The following is a 20159-nucleotide window of genomic DNA, read 5'->3' as shown; positions in this document are numbered from 1 at the left end:
CGAATATTAATTTATATTTGGAACTTCAAATAATCAAACAACAACAAACTTCAAATAATCAAACAACAAATTTCTTTTAACGATTTGGAATTCTTGAGTTTTTTAATTTTTGTTTTTATCATTTTTATTTTTGTTTATGTTATGTTCATATTTTCCAACTAAGATATTAGGCGGAATATATTTAAATAATTAACAAATGATGTGTTATTTTATAACAAAAAAGTTAACGGTTCTGTTAAATAAGGATTGAAATATATCGAATATAGAAAGTACAAGGACTTACTAAAACGAAAAAATTGTATAAGGACCTATTGAAATAAACGATCAAAGTACAAGGACTTAAGGATGTGTTTTGTCTTACTATAATAACGTAAAAATAAGCTTACGATGACATATAAATGACCTTCATATGCTTGGTTTTGCATTTTTGTATTAAGAATAAGTTTTGCATAGATCAAAACCAGTATTTATATATTTCAATTACATAATATCTAAATATTTCTTCCTCAAAAATCAAGTTTATTTTTTTATTCCAAGCAAACACAATTAGCATCTTTAATTAAATAAAAAAAAATCTTCCTAATCGTTTTTTATAATGAACATACTCCATTTGTCCCAAGTTACTTGAGTTGTATTCCATTTTGCATTGTCCAATTTTATTTAAGTCGTTATCTGTGTAACTAAAAATAAAAACATTTAATCACACCTATTTTATTTTTACTTTTATTTTATTCTCTCATCTACTTTAATTTATTTTATTTAACTCACTAAATACTTCTTACATCATGACAAGATTTGAAATCAGTTTCAAAACTTTATTACAGTTAATCAATCAATTAGTTGAAATAACTGCAAATTTTTTTTAAAATTGACTTCAAATCTTGTCATGGATCATTGGAATTCCCCATGGGCCATGACCATATACCCTTCTGAGTTGGGCTCTAACTGCGACACTTAGCCCCCTCTTTATATATCAGCATTATCTCTTTCGTCTCCTTTCTCCATGTAATGTCTAAGCATAAAGAAAAACGATATTAGTATATGGAAGAGACAGCAGCGCAAGAAATGTCCACAAATCAGAACTACTAGTAAAGAGCATTTAATATATTGACGAGTATACAAATTATGATTTCATTCAAGTACTATTTTAGTTGGGAATTTTAGACAAAATATAGCCAATTCGTGATCAAACAAAGTTAATTTTGAATTGAGTGCGTAAGTATCGATTTTATGCAGCATCCATCCACACGTTAGTTTTTCATCTTGCTATTTTTGATTTGTGGACCACAAATTAGTAGTATCTCATTCTTTTTAGTAACTAGTAATGTAACATGTAATATATGCACTTGACCTACATTAAACCAAATTAACAACACTCTAAAATTATTTTAAAAGTGAGACTATCGTTCCCCTCGCAACATATTCTAATAATTTATGAAAACATGCGAATGAGATATATTAATTTATGGAAGACTTAAAAGTGGTTAGATGATTATATTATATACTTATAAGTACTATTTAAGAAGACAATATATTTTCCCTCAAAAAAGAAGACAATATATTAACTCATTGTTCTAGTAATCCTAAAACCCGAAATTTGTTGAAATCCAAAGAAAGAAAGGAAAAAGGAATTGATCTAGAAAGAAAGAAAGAAAGGAAAAAGGAATTGATCTAGATTTTATTTCTTTTCGTTCTCTTTTTGAAATGTGGAAATAAGGAAATGAAAAAATTATGAAATTCGAAATCTGTTTGGTAGGTAGGGAAAATCACTCGTGGTTACTGGTTAGGCTTGAATAGTGGCATCCTATAAAATAAAATTTAAAAGATAAATAGGGAAAAAAGAAGGAAAAAAAAACTGTCCGTGAGAATCTCAATTTGGACGGTTGTTTGTGTTGAGAGAAATATTATCTTTTCGTCAAATCCTTCTTCATTCACTCTCTTCCCTTTCTTCCTCATCAAACACAAAAGTAATCTTTCCATTTCTATCTTTCTCAACATTATCGTGGTTTGTCCGTCTCACTTTATCCTGTAAATAAATTAAGTACTAGTAGTGACTCCTAGTATTTTGTTTGGAATATTTGTATAAGTAACACGTGATTGATGATGAGACTGCATGATTACCTTGTGTCTTAAAATGTTTGTTCATATTGTAATCTTGTGCATAAGAGTTGAATACATAAGTACTTATATAATATGTAGGGAGATGAAAATGATGGGGTTCAAGTGTAAGCAAATAGTTTACAATGGGCATGGACAGGGATGTATTTTGAGTTTGACATGCAAGAGGCTTTTATCATCTTCTTCCACAACTCCACGCCTCAAGAGAGAAGATTTCCCATATATATTACACCACTCCTCTTTCTCTCCATGGAAGGTCACCACCCTCTCTCTCTCTCAACACACATTTTTTTTCTTGATTATTTTGTAAATGTGGAAGTTCTTTTGATCTCATATCTCATTTGTTTAATTCCTTTAGTTGACGAATGGTCAAAACACTATCCAAATTAAAGAGGGCGGTGGTTTTCATGAAAAGTACTTTCAAAATTCCCTCCTATTTTTTTTGAGTTAGTTTCCTAAGTATAGTATGATAGGCAGTTTTTCATCTAAAAATATACTAACACTCTTACTAAATATTTAAATATTTCTCTTTTATCGACTAAGTAATATAGTAATGTAAAAAAATACTCCCTCCGTCCCGCACTACTCGCACTTATTTCCTTTTTGGGCGTCCCAAGTTACTTGCACTCTTTCCATTTTTAGTAAAAATTTTCACCTACAACCGTCATTTTTGACTTTCATATACACTCATTCCTTAATCTCCGTGCCGAAAAGGAAAGGGGCGAGTAGCCCGGGACGGAGGGAGTATGATCTATGAGAATGAGTTAAAAGAGTGGGAATGATGATAAGAGGTTCGGACTGGAAAGAGCAGTTATCGGGAAAAGGAGCAGAGAGATACAGAAGTCAAAACCTCCCGAACCGCACAAGCCCTGGAGCCTACGAGCTCGGCATCGCCACCTCAGCTTCCCGCAACCTCGACTCCGCCTCCGTGATCCCCATCTACACCGGACAAGCCAACAATGTGAGGGCGAGGCTGCAGAGCTACGGCCGCAGCGGCGCTCATTTAGCCTCGCTATTTGCCATTCGAGGCCTTTCAATCGTTTACCGTTGGGCCCCTGTAAGGAATTTCAATTGCAATTCTAATAACGGTAAGGTAATTGTGCTCATAATTAATTTTGGTAGATGGAAAGCAAGGAGGCGGCGCAGAGGATGGAGGCTGAGCTGCTTCACTCGTACGACTACGCCTGGAATAAGAGAAACAATGGCGATCGTCGCCCTCACCATATACAATTATTTCTCACCCACAAACTATCACAATTTCAACTCTCCACTTTTTTCGCTATTTTACTATATTTTAAATGCTCTATACTTTTGATTTTGCAGGCCACCTAACTGAATACTTCCACTCCCATTATACTCATAATATTACTGTCTTACACTCACAAGTTTGTAGCTTATGTGTTGTAATTTTGTAACCATAGAAAATTATTTTGTAAATCCCTTATCCAATTACCGTAGTTCCTTCTTCAAATAAGTAGGGAATCCCGTTGAAGCACAAACACTTGATAATGATGCATTATTTATTAGTGCTATAAATACTTGCATCTATACATGTTAGATCTAGTATAGCTAAAGGTCAGTATCGAGATATCGAACACACGGAATAAGATTACAACTGACTACCATATACTAAGCTTCATATACTATTTAGAGACAGTTAGGTTTAAATTTGATTTATTAAACTAATCAATGATACAAAAACATATAAACAATGATACAACAGGAGTAAGAATGATACAATGATAAAAAGAAACAGTCACGTGCTATTATCAATAAATAAAAAGAAAGCATATAAACAATGATACAAACAGGAGTAAGAATGTAGAATTTTAGGATCCAAAAACACAGTCACGTGCTATTATCCAATCGACTTCCTTGAATTACGGTCTCTAGAGTTATTAAGTCGGTCACAATACTAGATTAAACCCCCTCCCGATGCGAGAAACCTGTAGATTAGATGTTGAAACCAAAGTCCCCTTTAAATTACTAACATCTAACTCCCAAAAGATCGTTAAGACCAACGACCTCACATGAAACCTCAACTCTCCCGAGTTCTATTGAATTAAAGTGTGAATTATCCATTTTCCAAGTCAATTATTTCGTCTCCCGAGTACTCTAATCAACTCTAACATGCATCCAAGAGGTAGCTAATCAATTGAATATAGAAGGCACAAGGATAAATCAAATAACCACAAGAGCTGACAAGGAAAACCAATTGAATATCTTCGCCAAAAATTCCACAATTGATGTTCTACTTATAGACAAGTAAAAACTACAAATAAAGTACGAGACATGAAAGAAATTGATAAAACACAGGGTTGAATCTTCAGTCTTCAGTCTTCTCTTGATCTACAGAGCTCCGCTCCAATGGAAGGTGGATAGATAATGTGTGGAAGATGGGATGGAAGAATGTGTAGAGAGGAGAAGGATTGGAGGCATGAAATTATGAATTAGGTCCGGGTATTTATAGGCTGAAGAAAGGTTTATTTTCAATGTTTTTCGTGCCCTACAAGAAATAGGAGAGATTTGGGCAACAATTTATTTTATTCCTTGAATTTTCGCCCAAATTTCCGTCAGCTTTGACTGCATTGCGCAATATTCGTAGAATGATCATAACTTTCTGCACACAACTCCGATTGAGACGTTCAAGGTATCCACGCGAAGCTCTTTCGAAGAGGAATATAATGGTATGAATTAATCACTGATTGGACTCCAAAACTGCAATGAAACTCGTCTTGAACTGAGGATGCTGCACCTTGGACTTTTTGCACCTTTTTCTACCTTTTTCTGTAATTTCTCAACAAACACGTCAAAATATCAAAATGTATAATATATGCAATTTAAGAACATAATTTGCATGATTGACATTTAAAACAAACCAAATCAAGGTCTTAAAAACATGCAAAATCCGTGTTTGTTAGATAACCATGTACTCAGTAGTATGCAAATAAGAGGGAGGAGAAAGTGGTGAGGATGGAATAAGCAGATAGGTTTTGTTATTTGGACATTAGCCACCTTTCTTAACCATGAGTATATTAAACAAATAAAACAAATTGATATTCTGGACAACATTAAAATTCAACCATATAACTGTTCAAATTCAACTATTCTGCTATATATACATTTTATGTGTTTGCTATTACCCTACTTGGTATGATGAAATGGAATGGAGAAATGAAATGATATTCTTACCTTCATTCAATTCCTTCATTTGTAAAATTTTTTCTTAGGAATCACTATTCCATTTAAAATGGCCATTCCATTCCACTCCACACGAGAATAGTCATTCCATCCAAGGAATGATCATTTCATTCCATCCATTTAGCTAAGGAATGATCATTTCATTCCATTTCATATTCCTTTCTTCTTATTTTAAATTTTAACAAAATTATGTAAATATTATTTTATATTATATTTAAATTTAATATCATCACAATTTTATAATAAAATTAAAATTTTAAAATTTTAATAATTGAAAAATCAACACACACACTTCACACACTACAGACTACACACATTTGACATATTTCACATATTTCACACACTACACACACTTCACACATTTCACACACTTCACATACTACACATTTCACATATTTCACACACTACACACATTTCACACACTACATGGACTTCACACACTACACACACACTATACACAAAATATACACACATTGCACACAAAATAAACACACTACACAAAATATACACATTGTACACACATTACACACACTTACAATTTTTACACGAAATACACACTCTACACACGCACACTTCACACAATCTAAAATTTCAAACTTAGTTTAGTTTTTCGGTTTGATTCAGTTTAAACTTTTGAAAAATTTCAGTTTTTCGATTCGGTTTGGTTTAGATCGAAAAAATAATCTAAAAGCTGAAAAAAATTCAAAAATAGGATGCTTGAAATGTGTGAAATGTGAATAGTGTTTGTAGTGTGTGAATTGTGTGAAGTGTGTAGTGTGTGAAATGTGTAGTGTGTGTAGTGTGTATAGTGTGTTAAATGTGTGGTGTGTGAAATGTGTGAACTGTGTGTAGCATTTGTAATATGTGTAATGTGTGAAGTGTGTGTAAAATGTGTGTAGTGTATGAAGTTTTAAACTTATTTCTATATTAATTTGTACTAGTTATCAAATATAGGAATGTAATCAATCAAGGAATAACAATTCCATTCCTTTTGCATTCCTTGTGTTTACCAAGCACAAGAATGGAATGGAATCCCCATTCCATTTCCACCTTCATTCCATTCTCATCTTCATTCCATTCCCTCCTCATTTCATTCCATCGTATAAGAAGCTCCATGTGTTTATGTTAACCATACAAAAACTATGTTGCTAATGAGTTGAAAAGATTGCTTAAATAATCCCTCTTCTGGTAAAGGAAAGTACCAATATTGCTTGTTATTTTTATGAAAAGAGATGACAAGTGAACTCAACCACTTGTTTATCCATATTGAAAACATCTAAATTCACATTATTTGAACTTTTCAAAAATCTAATCAAAATTGGCAGTAGAGAGTTTTAAATAATTAACAGACTCTGAAAAAAGTATATTTATGTGTTTCTTTTAAGTATCTAATTTATTTTATTAGGTTTCTTTTTATCAAAATAACTATTTATACAAAGTTGAAAATTCTAAAACTATTTTGACTTAAACGATTAATTTTGAAGTTTGGCAATTCTATTTATTTTGACTTAATATTAATGCCAGCAAACTCAACTTAATTAGACTACAAAAATTAATAATAGTCTAAAATTTCTGAGTCTGATTAGTAAGGTTATTTTAAAACACAAAAATTTAGGGTTATAACTTATAACTGACAATATACAACCCAAAAAATTTTAGTATCAAAAATGACAGGTAACTGAATAGTCCAGTAACCCACACGAATTGACTTAAATCCGAACTGATTGACCCGATTGATATTCATAATAGTTATTTTCACTCACTCTATGTTCGATTTCTATATATTGAAGTAAGTTTATGATGGTGCCCCAGCTGCATCAAATCAACATCGATAAGTACCATAAATCCGTCGCACATATCATCAAAAATCCACCATCTATCACTTCTTTATATTTATACTACTAATACATTAACTTTTTTATTATTTTTATCACAATTACATAGTAGTATTAAATAAATAAACACATTATAATCGATCGGCTTTACAAAAAGTCGATTCTTCATCTAATTAAGAATCACACTTTGTGGGGGCAAAAAGAAAAGCAAAAGCTTCAACACACAGATGAGATTCCCACTTTAGACAACAGAGCACTTATTCCACCTCAAAACTTCTCTAACAATTAATCCCACTCCCAAAACCCAAAACTTCTACCAGATCGTAGATTCGATACTTTACCGATCCACATATATATTGTGTCATTAAAAATAACTCAAAAATGAAGAATTTTGGTTTGCATTAATTAATTAATTATAGAGTGTAAACTATGACAAAGCAGGGAAGGACTGCCTTCGGGCTGAAAACCAACAGATCGTCTTCGCCGGGGCCCACTAGTGAATCGAAGGCGCGATCCTTGTCGACGTTACCGACCCGACCCGCGATGACCCGGCAGACGAGCATAGCCCGCTTGACGTGCATGAAGCTGAACTCCTCCTCCACGTCCTCCGGCACGGCGGCGTGCGCTTTCCAGGCGGTGGGAAGCGTGTGGATTCCGCTGAGCTTCTTCGAGAAGCCGTACCTGATGATCCCGCACGCGCCGCAGAACTGGTGGCTGCAGATGGCGGAATCCAGGCTGCATAGGAACGTGGTGCAGTAGAATCTGAGAAGCTCGTTGCCGTCGGCTACGCACCTGGAGCTCTTGGTCCCGTTCGCGGCCGCGGCGGATTTGACGCGGTCGCGGTGGTCCTCGAAGCGGGCGAGGACTCTGGGGGTGTTGTGGATCTTGAGGATGCGGTGGATGGAGGGGGGCTTGCGGGGCCAGGCGGTGGTGAAGATGATGCGGATGATGTTGTCGCCGTCGGGGAGGTGGGAGACGCCGTGGGTGGAGGACTGGTGGTTGTGGAGGGAGGCCGGGGTTTGGAAGAGCTCGCCGCAGACGGTACATGGGTGGATGTCGGCGGTGGCCACGGCGTGGGTGTGGTGGTGGGGTCTTGTGTTGATGGGGGCGAGGAGGGGCGGGTTGAGGCGGAGGGAGCGGGTGGAGGAGGAGGGGGAGGGGATGGAAGGCGGGGGTGGGGGAATGTGGGTGGCGGAGGAGGGGGTGAAGAGGCGTTTGAGGTAGGAGAAGAGGGTGGGTTTTGGATTGGGATTGGGAGGGGAGCGTTTTTTGTGGAGGAGAGAGGAGGGGGAGTGGTGGTGGTGGGAAGAGAAGGAGAAGCAGAAGCAGGCTAAGTGGAAGAAGAGGAGGAAGAGATTGGAGAAGGAGGAGGGGATGATGGTAGGCATGATCGTAGCTTTGTGGATTAGTGTTGGCATCAAATATGGAATGAGGAGTCAAGGTATATGGAGATATTAAAGTGGTATGATTATACTATATGTTTAATGGAGTAGGGACATGGAACAATGGTAGGTGGCTCAATGCCTATTTCCTTCAACGACAATTGCGTCATACTAGTATATAAAGGGTACTATCATCAATCTTGCTATATACTACTACTAATATTGCTTATTTGGATATAGATATGTGTTTCAGTATATGTTAATTAGAATCTACTTATATAATGATAAATCCCGTATAGTTGCTTCCATCTCTCAGGTACAAGTATGCGGTCTTGAGAGATGGGCTTCTGGCAGCTAATGGATTAGACCTCCCCTTAATGGGATATTGCATATCCTGATTGAACCCTTGTTGAATTTGAGATACAAACTTGCCGGGCGAAAATTACATGGAAAAAATAAGGAGAAAATTACACGGAAACAACTGAAAAATTACTCGGAAAACTTGTGGAAAACGGTAAGCCGAGTCGAGGAGTCCTCTTTCCGCAAGACGAGATACGCCCCGGTAGTGCTCTCGGTTTGGCGTGTCGTCCCCAAAGATAAAACGGCTTCGTCTCTGAAGTAGCAGCACCGCTAGCAGCAGAGCTCCGGCGAACGGGTGTAAGGCGGGGGCAGAGCTTCGACGGGAAGATTATGCAGAGAGGGAGAGCGTGTGTATGCAAGAATGCTTGAGTTTGTTGTGTAAAAAATGCAATGGATGCATGTCTATTTATAAGCCAAGTCCACCCACAGGGGTTGCTGGAGTCAACAGACATAATGCCTGTCATCAAGGCCATTGACCGTAACTACCGTGGGTTACTGACTGGTGCACTAGCCGTTGGGAGCTGATGAGATACGATGCATCTAGACACACTACACGACGGGATACACTGTGGACCGTCGGGGACCTTTTGTCTCTCGTTATGCGTCGGGATCCAGCGGGGACCTTTTGTCTCCCGTTATGCGTCGTGGTCCGTCGGGGACATGACGTGGACCAGGACCACCATGAGTCGGGGTCCGTCGGGGATAGCGTGGAGTTTGAGATGGTCTAAAAAGAATAAGCGGGGCTTGAACCAAGCTCAACGACCAGCTCCAAAGAACAGCCCAAAGACCACCCAAATATCAATTGCCAAGATCCAAGACACACGGCACCCGACGCCCAGTGCATGGGTCACAGGTCGCGGTGCGTGACTCGCGGGCGGGGCTCTGTCACCCGTCTTATTCCACGATAATTATTACACATAATAATTCTTCTTATTAAATACTTTATCAAAGAAGTTTATCATCCTCGATGTGGGATAATTAACACTCAGTTAATTAATCTCTTAGTTTTTCTCATAGCTCATTTTTAGCTTTATTGTGACCAACTTTAATACATTATTTCTCATTCACCGGGAATCGGATTTGAGAAAATGAATATACTACGGTCATCTACTCGGAACGTAGATCGATGCTATTACATTTAATTTCACAAAATTAAATGTCTTGTCACATTTATTATTAGTCAAAGTCATTTGACCAAGCATGATTCCAATAACCCCTCACATGATGTCGGGTAGAAATGTGGGGACCGCGATGGCGACATAATCACCTTTTTTGCTGCAATAAATTTAATTTAGTGGAGAGTTAGAATTGGAACGCAATAGTTAACAAAAACAAGATATGAGAATTGCTCTTTTATTAAATTCGTGGGTGGCGATTTAGAATTCTTAGTTGAACAAAACTTGTGTGGGCGCGCGCTGCCATTAACTCACATTAAGTATAGGAATTAGATTTTAATTAAAATGATAATGATTTAATTAAGATAATTAATTATTAATGAGGATTAATAAATGCATGTTTTTTTTTGGCGCGCTACTAATGTAGGGCACACTTAAAATGTATGAAATCATGGTTGTCGGTGTAGGGATGATATGTGATAAAGAAATGAAATTACACCAATTTGTAAATGAGATTAATTTACAGAATTAGTGGCTTTTAATTTCATGGTAATAACATGCACGTATTTTACTTTTTTTTTGTTGTCATTTTGATGCTTAGTCACCCTTTCCCCTCAGTTTTGATATACTAAGATTGAACTAACCAGATAAATATATTCTTCCATGCACTGAAATTCTTTTTAAATTTCTTTAATTAGATTATTTGTTAGTTATACTAAAAAAGAAGTAAATGAGAAGCACGAACAGTGAAGGGACTACATAATAGTTAGTGGGTCATCAGCTTATCAAATTTATTTATTTTTTATTTTTTCTTAATTGGACTATCATGATTTTATATCGAGATTAATGATGACAATGAGAGGCACACATGCTTGTAAGAGCATGAATAACGCTACGGGCCGGGCCGCAACTCGCGAGTCCCAGCCCGTCCCACGCGTTACACGGAGAAGCGGCACGGCCTGGGGCCAGTCCCGTGGCCGCGACCCCGGCCTGGTGACCGTCCTGCGGCCCGGCCTGGGCGCGCCTTACACGGCGTGGGACGTGACGCGTTGCGGCCCGGCACAGGGTTATTTGTGTTCGGGCCGGGCCGAAATCGATTTTTTTTTTTAAATTTGAAATTTTGTGTCTATAAATACGAGCCTTTTGTGTCTATAAATCATGATTTTATATCGAGGATAATAATGACAATGAGAGGCACACATGCTTGTAAGAGCATGAATAACGCTACGGGCCAGGCCGCAACTCGCGAGTCCCGGCCCGTCCCACGCGGCCACGCGTTAAACGGAGAAGCGGCACGGCCTGGGCCGGTCCCGGGGCCGCGATCCTGGCCTGGTGACCGTCCCGCGGCCCGGCCTGGGCGCGCGTTACACGGCGCGGGACGTGACGCGTTGCGGCCCGGCACAGGGTTATTTGTGTTCGGGCCGGGCCGAAACCGATTTTTTTTTAATTCAAAATTTTATGTCTATAAATACGAGCCTTTTGTGCATCACTCTTACGTGCATTCCATTTCAACCCTCTATTATACCATTTGTTTCGGCGTCAATGGATTGGTTCAACAGCGATGAACGTCAGATGGACGAGTTCGTTAACTCGCAAAATTGGTACATACCGGGGTCGCCACCATCGCAGCCGACACCTAGTCCGGGAGTCGGTAGCAACGTCGACGTAACATCACCGGTCAACACCGAAGAGTTCGAGCTCTGTGAGATGGAGGCCACCCAAGAGCAGGGCAAGGGCAAGGTCGGCGAGGAGGATGGGCCGAAGAAGTACAGTCCGGAAGAGACAATGTGGCTTGCGAGGAACTACGTCGACGTCGCCGAGGATCCTATCATCGGCAACCAGCAGACCGGCAAGGCTATCTGGGAGCGGATTGCCGTGAAGTATAACGCTGGCCGTCCTAAAGGGTCAATCGAGCGTAGCTACGTGAAGTTGTGCAAGCATTGGGACCGGGTCCAGGCGGATATGAGCAAGTGGAATGGAAAGTGGGCCAACGTAGTCCGGATGTGGCCGAGCGGGCACAGCGAGGCGGACCTCGTCGAGAAGGCGAAGGATGCTTTCTTCACTGATGGGAAGAAGGCCTTCAAGTACTTCGAGGTTTGGAAGCTCGTCGAGAAGAGCCCGAAGTACACCAGCGGTGCGGAGCCGACAACAACTGGGCGGCGAAGAGAACCAAAGTTTCCGCCTCCGGAAACTACTCTTCGAGCGAAGGAGGTCCGGTGATCGACCTCAATGTGACGGACGACGACGTCTTCGGCTCTTCTCCTAGCATTCAGAGCCGCCCGATGGGAACAAAGGCGGCCAAGAGGAAAGCAAAGGGGAAGGCAACTGCGAGCAACTCCGCTATGGTGCCACCGCCGATCAATCCGTCTCTGGATAAGATGTCAGAATCTTTGTCGGAGATGAGTGTTACATGGCGGATGAGCCAGCTGACGGAGTTGGCATCGTGGGATACTTCGACGATGTCGGAGTTCGATCTCGAGTTGCACCGTGAGATGATCGCCTACCTTCGCACCCAAATGAAGAAGTAGTAGTCGTGGCCCGGGTTTCTAGTATTTTAAATTTGCTTCGTCTAGTAATGTAATGTTAATTTCTAATGAACAATGCATTTTCCCGGTTTAAATTGTTCAACGAATTGCGTTTACGAGTTAAATATGTTGAAGTTGTGAATAGTGTTATTTATTAGTTGCGGCCTGCAGGGTTAGAGCAGTTGAGGCCTGGGCCGCAGCTGTAGAGGAATGATGACGTGGAGGGGACTTGGAATCGGAAATGGGGACGGGGTTATTCATGCTCTAACCAGTCCTACTTTCCAACTATGCATATATATTAAATTGTCAGTATAATTTCATTGCAATTTAAGAACAGTATTAATAATGATAATAGTAACAATAATAATAATAAAGTGACTGAGGATTATGGGCCATGTCATGTGATTGATTTTACTCGTGGGGTTGTCCAATCGTCATAGTTTATTCACAAAACAGAATACAAACAAACTCTTGAATGAAATACTGTCAACTCCTATTAATCAAAATTTATAACATATGATAATTTTATTAAAGTGAAAATTGCAGCTTTGGGTCCGTCATGTGCGATAATTAACTTTGATAGTTCTCCCTCCCTCTTCCCTCTAGTAATAGACGTCACACTTTACTTTTTAATTTATCTCCTAAATTGAGGAGTGTTTAATCAGCCCTGAACTAAAACGCCTTTTCGTTTTGAGAAAGTCCAATAAAGTGACAACGTTGGTAGAGTGTTGGAAAATATAGGATGGCATATAATGTGGATGTGGGGAATGATGGTGTCCTTGAATCATTAGAGGTGATGATGATGTTTTAATCTTAATATCTTATGTATGACCAACTCACCAACTATTTTCACTTTCATTACAACAATTAATAAATGCTAAACATAAAGATGGTGCAACTCTCAGATTTAAGTACATTTGTTTGTTATAATGGGAAACTATATTGCCAAAATGTATTGCGAGCTGTCTGTTAACTTTTTGCTTTTGTATCCAAAGCTGATGTCTTAATACTTCTCTTGCTGCATTTTTATTCTTTTGGTGGTTGTGATAAAACATCAATAAGTTGAATGTAATTTCATCTTCTCCACAAGTTTCACGTTTCAACAATCAATCCTTCCCAATTCAGAAAAAAAAGATTATAACACATGTAAATTTAATCCAAAAATGAGCTTCCTATTGCCAGTGAACAACATACAAATGGCAAGGGAGTTAAGATAGCATCCATAAGCTGAAAATTGAGGTTCAATTTTCTTCCTAACAGATTAGAAATCTTCAATCTGTCATTTCCACATCCGAGGATGGATTCTCAAGGTCACTCCCACCGTCTGAATCGTCGTTTCCAATTCCCCCTGGTGACGAGGGCGCCTGTTCACTAGCATTATACTTCACAAACTTCACCTTCTTTCTCTTTTTACCGTCTTCCGTCTTCCGTTTTCTTCCTCCTTGCTCAGACGACCCCATGGACTGTGCAGCAGAAGTAAACGCAGCGTTCATTCTTCTGCCCATTGCTTCATCTTCCTCGCTTCCACATTCTTCTCGGCCCTTGTAGTCCATATAAAAGAGCAGATCAGAATCAGGCTTCCTCCCTTCTTCCATGTCTGCAAGCTGCTCCGAGAGCTCCTTAGAGTTAAAAGCACTACGGAATTTCGACATATCATCATCGAATATTTTTATTCCTTTGTTCTCTATGTTCAACATCCATCCTGAACATCAACAAACTCATTTTCAGTATTACAAGTTACTTCCTGCATTTAAACGAGAGATCCATGAAAATGTAACTACTTACTTAGAAATGCCCGTGGTGATGTTCCCGTTGGTTCGCTAGTGTTGAAGCCGCTGCCAAGCTCATTCCTGATCCATTTAATTATTAAGCTAGGCAAGCTAGAATTAGTGAATGCATCCAGATAGGCGATAGTTTTCATCTGGTTTCCTTGTTCCCTGCAGCATAGCAGCAAATACGTTCATGTAAAGCTCATACAGCGAAAAAGACTTGCTTGGCAATAAGACAGTATACATCATGAACCCGCACCTAAAAGACTCAATTGCTTCGTGATTGGCAATCAATTTGGCAACCATGACGCGTTTGGCATGCTTTGCTGGCAGCTTACCTAAGCTTTCCGGATTGAGGAAAGAATACTCCACCAGCAAAAGAGCATCAAACAGAACTTTCTTCAAATCATCCGGATGTTCAAGGTTCTGCATGAATTTAACAATATAGTTAAAGGAGTGAGAAGCAAGAGGAAACAACAGTTCCTGTTTGTGAAAGGCAATTTTTGGAGCATAGATGTCAGAGATAATATAAGATTCTAAATGTAACTAGAAAAGCATCTGAATGCCACACTAGCATTTACAAAGTGATAAAGCAGAAAGTAGATAAAGAATAAACAAACTGACCACGAGGGAGCTTACTGGCAAAACTGGTTCCAAAAGCATTCTTAGAAGAGTCCCTGCAGAACAGAAAAAAAGAAGACAGATTATTAACTTAACACGTCATAAAAAAAGATTTAGAAAATACTATTATCGCAGTAGTTAGAAAAAAAATACAGAATAAAAGGATTTCAAGTTAATAAAACATCTAAAAAACATTCCCTACTATAAATGCAACAATGAAAGATAACAATATTATACATAAGCACTATCTTTTTAGTAAATAATATTCACAAACATACTAAAATACTAGTGCTATATCTTTTGGTTCCCATACAGTATACAAATATTCAGCCATTCTTGTAACTTTTGTCTTGGTCCATCTATACAAATATTTGGACAGCAAGCGAAAAGTTCATCCTCTTATCAAGCAGTCAAATAGGCAAAAAAATATGAAGTACTAAGAAATAAGGTTATCATCAACGTAAGAAATGAAATAGCAAAGCATGACACCAAGCTATCATCATCAAGCATTCAGTTAGTGTGCCAGGGCATACGCAAAATGCAGATGTAAAGGACCATAAGGATTTCTAGCATAAATGATTATCGTACAAACTATCATAATGGCCCTAGAAATAAGCCGATGGCAGTCCACAAGCAGAACAAGATATGAGTTCGAAATGAAGCAGACATCATCATGTTCATACTCTATCAAATAAAACCCCTTTTTTAAAAACGAATGCAGCTCAATAACATTAAACCTGAAGTTGTTTATAACTCTATCAAATGAAACCCCCTTTGAAACGAATGTGGCTGAATAACATTAAACTTGAAGAGAACAAGACATAAAACTTATATATAAATCACGTAGATTGAACAATCAAGTAATTCCAATGCCAATGATAATGCTAACCATATAAATATGAGCTGTGCAATCCAGTAACTGAGCCAACAATCCAATATCTGAGGTCACTTTGCACCTTCTCCCCAAAACCCTCTTCTCGAATTTTCCAGCACAACTCCAAGAGAAAAGCCTCGGCAACCACAAAACCTGCAAGATCAATCATCTCGCATCCTTCAACACTACCCATATTCGCAATGTCATCACTCAAGAGTGGAAAAAACACCCGCAAAGACTCTGCATTCATATCCTGGTCACCATTATCCACCAACCAAACACTAATCAAATCATCAAGCGGCCTATTCAAGCTCTCCAACTCATCAAAGTTTTGATCAAACCCATTACAGCAGACATTTATATACCCTAAAACGGAGTCCACTAAACTTTTGATTTCTCCACTTAGTTTCCTCTCTTTCTTGGATCCCAACTGAAAGGCCTTCAAATCAAGAATAAAATTATGCAAATTGTATATAACCGGCGCAATTAAAGCTATGCACTTTATCGAATTGCAAGACGCGGAGCAAGAAACTATAAGCTGAAGCAAGTCTCTAATTTCTGAAAGACGACTAAAAGGTTCGGTTTTTTGCGAGCTAAAACTCAGAGCTGCATAAACCCAGATGCTTTCCAGAGGCGGCTCAGGTTTGGAGTGCATAAATTGTTGAAACTCGGTTACAAAATTAGCGGAATTCTGGAAATTGGACTTTCGTAAAGAGGTTAACAGAGTTTCGATTGATTGGTTCAGGGAAACGTCGTAGTTTTTGCCTACGAAACGGAGGAGATTGTCAGATTGGGCTGCAGTTGGGGTTGACGCCATGGTTGAGGTTGAAGAGAAGGAGAAATGCTTAAACCCCTATATTTGAATTTCATCTACAGAAATTAGGGTTTAGGAAGTTGGGCGGAGATCTTCTGCATCACAGTCTACTGTTTAGAAAAAAATGTGAACACGTGGTGGTACACGTGGCTCCTATTAACCAATCAAAAACCACGTAACACGTAACTCACTTCAGCTAACTAACGACGTCGTATAGCACATTAATGAAGGAAACAAATAAAGCTGCAATTTTGAACTCATAACCAGAACTGTTGGGCGAAACAATGACGAAATCCATGAATTCATCACTATTGCTAGTGTTATACTTATTAATGATAGTATGCTCACTGATTCCATTATCGCACAGTGCCAAGAAACCTGTAGGAATTGCCAGAAAAGAAGACATTCCATATATAAAATGTCAAGTATGTGAGAAGCTGGCATCTCAAATTTACCACCAAGTTGAAGCCCAAATATATAGACGAATTGATATCTGTTTTGAATCATTTGATGCGCATCATGTCTTAGTATATCTCACTTTACAACAGAGAGTTAAGTGAAGAAATGGCATGTTTATTTAAAATAACTCTCTGCGTCCTGGATATCAAAGTGATGGCTTTTAGGGCATTTTTTCTTTCCAATGGATCCTTGAACTAGTCTACATACACCTTTAGTTCAGTGGTGGGAGCCCTGCAATCTATTGTATTTTATTCATGCAATCTAAGAAATTTAACAATAACATGCTATGAAATTAAAAATCATATTTATGGAAGTGTTGAAAAAGTATGAATGTTTAATACATTAAAACTTTGGTATTGGTTGACACTGGGTGAGGTTATAATTATTCATGATGCTGGAGGGACAATTCCCTAACCTCACTAAAACCTGAGTCTAACAAAGATGTAACAGAAACAGATCATAAGCATGCAAAGCTAACTGTAAACTAGAAAGTTAGACTGTAGTATACTACATAAATATTGGTATATACCTAACATTGCAATATAAGTCTCACTGGTGCAGCTGTTAATTCTGTCCTCCATGGCATCTACATCACACCTGCATACAGTTTTTATTTAGCTATGCAAAATGAAAACTGTAGAGCTATTTTCAACAAAAACTCACAGTCCTATTCAAATACTAGAAACAGGGAAAATTTTACAAAAAAGCAATGTCTAAAAAAGTAAAATGAACTTGAATGAGTGGTTTCAGTTATTAAACAAATGATAAGTGTACAACAATCTTCAACAAAAACTCATATTCCTATTCAAATACTAGAAACAGGGAAAATTTATGAAAAAGCATTGACTAAAGAAATAAAAAGCAACATGAACTTGAATAAGTGGTTTCAGTTTATTACCTATTTTAGTTTCTATGGGGTTACAAATTTGTTGCAAAGCCTTCAGTAAAGAAGGATCATGTCCTTCAATCATCAGCTTCTGAATTTGAGGGATATGAACCTCTTCTGGCCCCAGCAGGTATTCAGTAATTTGGCTAGGGGGGAGTTCGTATTTGACTGACACAGAAAGTGTAGTTGCTGATGGGCTTAGCCTTTTCAGTAGATCCTTCAGCCGGTGGAACCATAAAGGGTTGGGTTGCTTACATTCAAGTGCTATAATAGACTCCCATTTCATAGAACTATTACCTGTGAACTCATCTATCTGCGGCAAATGAACGCCCTCCACTGTAAACTTACGAATAAGTGTACTATCATGTATCTTGAGAGTTAGTATCTGGAGTGATGGGCTGCAGATTTTTATCCCATTCCAGTTATAGTCGGAGGTACAATATGAAACGACTTAACTCTTTTAGGTGTGGGAATTTAGGCCACAGGTCTTTCCTATACATATTATCTCCTTTATCTAATCTGATGAGGCGCAGGAACTTCAGGTTGAAGGCTTCTAGAGAAGGAAGGGGTTGCCATTCGAATACTTTACGGTTTCCGGTGCGACAGAGGACAACATTTTCAAGGCCAGGGAATTTCGCTACTAGTTTGAAAAATAAATTGCCACAGGTTATAACATTAGAAAGAGTTATAGACGTCATATTATAACATGAAATAACCTGGCTCCGACCAAATTTTATCTCAGCTTCAGAAAGATATAAGCTCTCTATTCTGTTGGAGCGCAGAACCTCTTCTGGCAAAATAAACATCCTCTGTATCTCACCGGAACGCCCAACTTCTAAAGTAACGTCAGTAGCTCCTAGTTCTATGGCTCGCCTTGTGAACTCTGCAGCCTGATATCGAGGCGCATTATGTGCCCATAGACGAAAGATACGGATAGCTTGATGGTTGCTTCTGTACCTGCATGACAAGAATTAATAAAAACGAGCTTCTTCTTGAACATTAATGAATGAACACTGGAATATAATTTTGACCTTGCAAATGTTGTAGAGGCGTGATGCAGGAAACCATCAGTTTCGAAATCTTGATGCGTAAAGTTCAGATACGGCCTTGTGCGCCAGGCATTATGCCAAAATGTAGAAACCCCTGGTTGTGTGTATTGCCGATCGCTCACCCAAGAAAAACATGAATGTCTGTATGATTTCTTCTTGCAGGTCTGTAATCGTGGTAGCCATGATCGGAGAGTCTTCACGGATAGAGGTAGCCATGATCGGAGAGTAGAGGAGAGAGAATCAGAAAAAAGAGCGGGAGTGCGGGTGTGTTGTTTCCGATATAATTTTTACTTAAGTAGTATCCCATCTTGGTTGTTGATTTCTAATAGCAGTGGCGTATAAAATTTCATTCATTTATTAGTACTGTAGTTACAGATGGAAAATCGTCTCGATTGGGTCGTTATCGGGTCAACCTGATAACGACCCAACCCAATAAGGTCTAACCCGAACCCAATGTGTTAAGTAAAATGTCAATCCGAACATGAACCCGGCCTGCTACCCTCAAACCCGAACATGACACGAATCCAACATGATATAATATGGGTTGACACGACATGATAACGACCTGAACCCGATATTACACGATTAAACCTAATTTTAAATTTGTTATACATGATAAAAATCCATTTTCCACGGATTATACCTAATTTACAAGAAATTTGAAAAGCATTTAAAAAATAATACTTCATCCGTCCCACAAGAATATATGCACTCTTTCCTTTTTAGTCTGTTCCATAAAAATATACACTTTCTAATTTTGGAAACTATTTTATCTCTAATGAGGTGAGACCCATTTCTCGCTAACAATACTCTAATTACTTTTTTCTCTTTACCCCTCTCTTACTTTACCAATTTTTGAATTAAAACCCATGCCGAATCCAAAGTGCATATTATTTTGGACAGATGGAGTAATAAATATAATAATATTACTTCTTAATGGGTTATCCATATCCAACCCGCATCCAACTCGAACCCAACCCGAAACTTTCGGTTTCTTAATAGGTCAATCCAACAAGGGCATGAACGCAATAAGGCTGTAACCAAACGCATTACTTTCGTGCAGATTTGTGTCTGATTAACGTATCGGATAAAAAATTGTCAGCTCTGTTAGTCTTAATATAATAAATCTATCGGTGGCCCAATTGTCCAAC

At 38.4% G+C, this 20159-nt stretch overlaps 3 protein-coding genes across 4 annotated transcripts; 1 reads left to right on the top strand and 2 right to left on the bottom strand.

Moving 5' to 3' along the window:
• The first annotated feature begins 2242 nt into the window (after window positions 1-2242).
• Window positions 2243-3601, top strand: LOC121807432 (protein EFFECTOR OF TRANSCRIPTION 2-like). The gene is made up of 2 exons (XM_042207664.1): window positions 2243-3175; window positions 3241-3601. The coding sequence occupies exons 1-2, from the start codon at window positions 2897-2899 to the stop codon at window positions 3448-3450; spliced, it is 489 nt and encodes a 162-aa protein (XP_042063598.1). The 5' UTR covers window positions 2243-2896; the 3' UTR covers window positions 3451-3601.
• Window positions 3602-7394: 3793 nt separating this feature from the next.
• On the bottom strand, window positions 7395-8719 carry LOC121806855. The gene has a single exon (XM_042207019.1). It carries the CDS (start codon window positions 8570-8572, stop codon window positions 7568-7570), a length of 1005 nt encoding a protein of 334 aa, XP_042062953.1. The 5' UTR covers window positions 8573-8719; the 3' UTR covers window positions 7395-7567.
• A 4858-nt stretch (window positions 8720-13577) lies between these two features.
• LOC121809821 lies at window positions 13578-16684 on the bottom strand. Of its 2 annotated transcripts, none has more exons than XM_042210626.1 (5): window positions 15816-16684; window positions 14930-14982; window positions 14565-14731; window positions 14322-14473; window positions 13578-14238 (listed from the first exon to the last, which is right to left on the bottom strand). In XM_042210626.1, the coding sequence occupies exons 1-5, from the start codon at window positions 16615-16617 to the stop codon at window positions 13808-13810; spliced, it is 1605 nt and encodes a 534-aa protein (XP_042066560.1). In that variant the 5' UTR covers window positions 16618-16684; the 3' UTR covers window positions 13578-13807. The 2 variants fall into 2 exon arrangements, with proteins under 2 accessions (XP_042066560.1, XP_042066561.1); XM_042210627.1 differs by having other exon boundaries at window positions 14945-14982.
• Window positions 16685-20159: the final 3475 nt, after the last annotated feature.

Source organism: Salvia splendens, chromosome 6, assembly GCF_004379255.2.
Source record: "Salvia splendens isolate huo1 chromosome 6, SspV2, whole genome shotgun sequence".
Classification (NCBI taxonomy): domain Eukaryota; kingdom Viridiplantae; phylum Streptophyta; class Magnoliopsida; order Lamiales; family Lamiaceae; genus Salvia; species Salvia splendens.
This window is presented reverse-complemented; position numbering and strand designations above follow the sequence as displayed.

Bases quoted from the DNA above. Each gene is read 5' to 3' on its own strand.
- LOC121807432 (XM_042207664.1), top strand. From the start codon at position 2,897: ATGATGATAAGAGGTTCGGACTGGAAAGAGCAGTTATCGGGAAAAGGA. The intron at 3,176-3,240 runs GTAAGGAATTTC...TAATTTTGGTAG, and splicing joins TCGTTTACCGTTGGGCCCCT to ATGGAAAGCAAGGAGGCGGC.
- LOC121806855 (XM_042207019.1), bottom strand. From the start codon at position 8,572: ATGCCAACACTAATCCACAAAGCTACGATCATGCCTACCATCATCCCC.
- LOC121809821 (XM_042210626.1), bottom strand. From the start codon at position 16,617: ATGGCGTCAACCCCAACTGCAGCCCAATCTGACAATCTCCTCCGTTTC. The intron at 14,983-15,815 runs GTTAGCATTATC...TCTGTTCTGCAG, and splicing joins GCACAGCTCATATTTATATG to GGACTCTTCTAAGAATGCTT. The intron at 14,474-14,564 runs GTGCGGGTTCAT...GCTATGCTGCAG, and splicing joins GAAGCAATTGAGTCTTTTAG to GGAACAAGGAAACCAGATGA.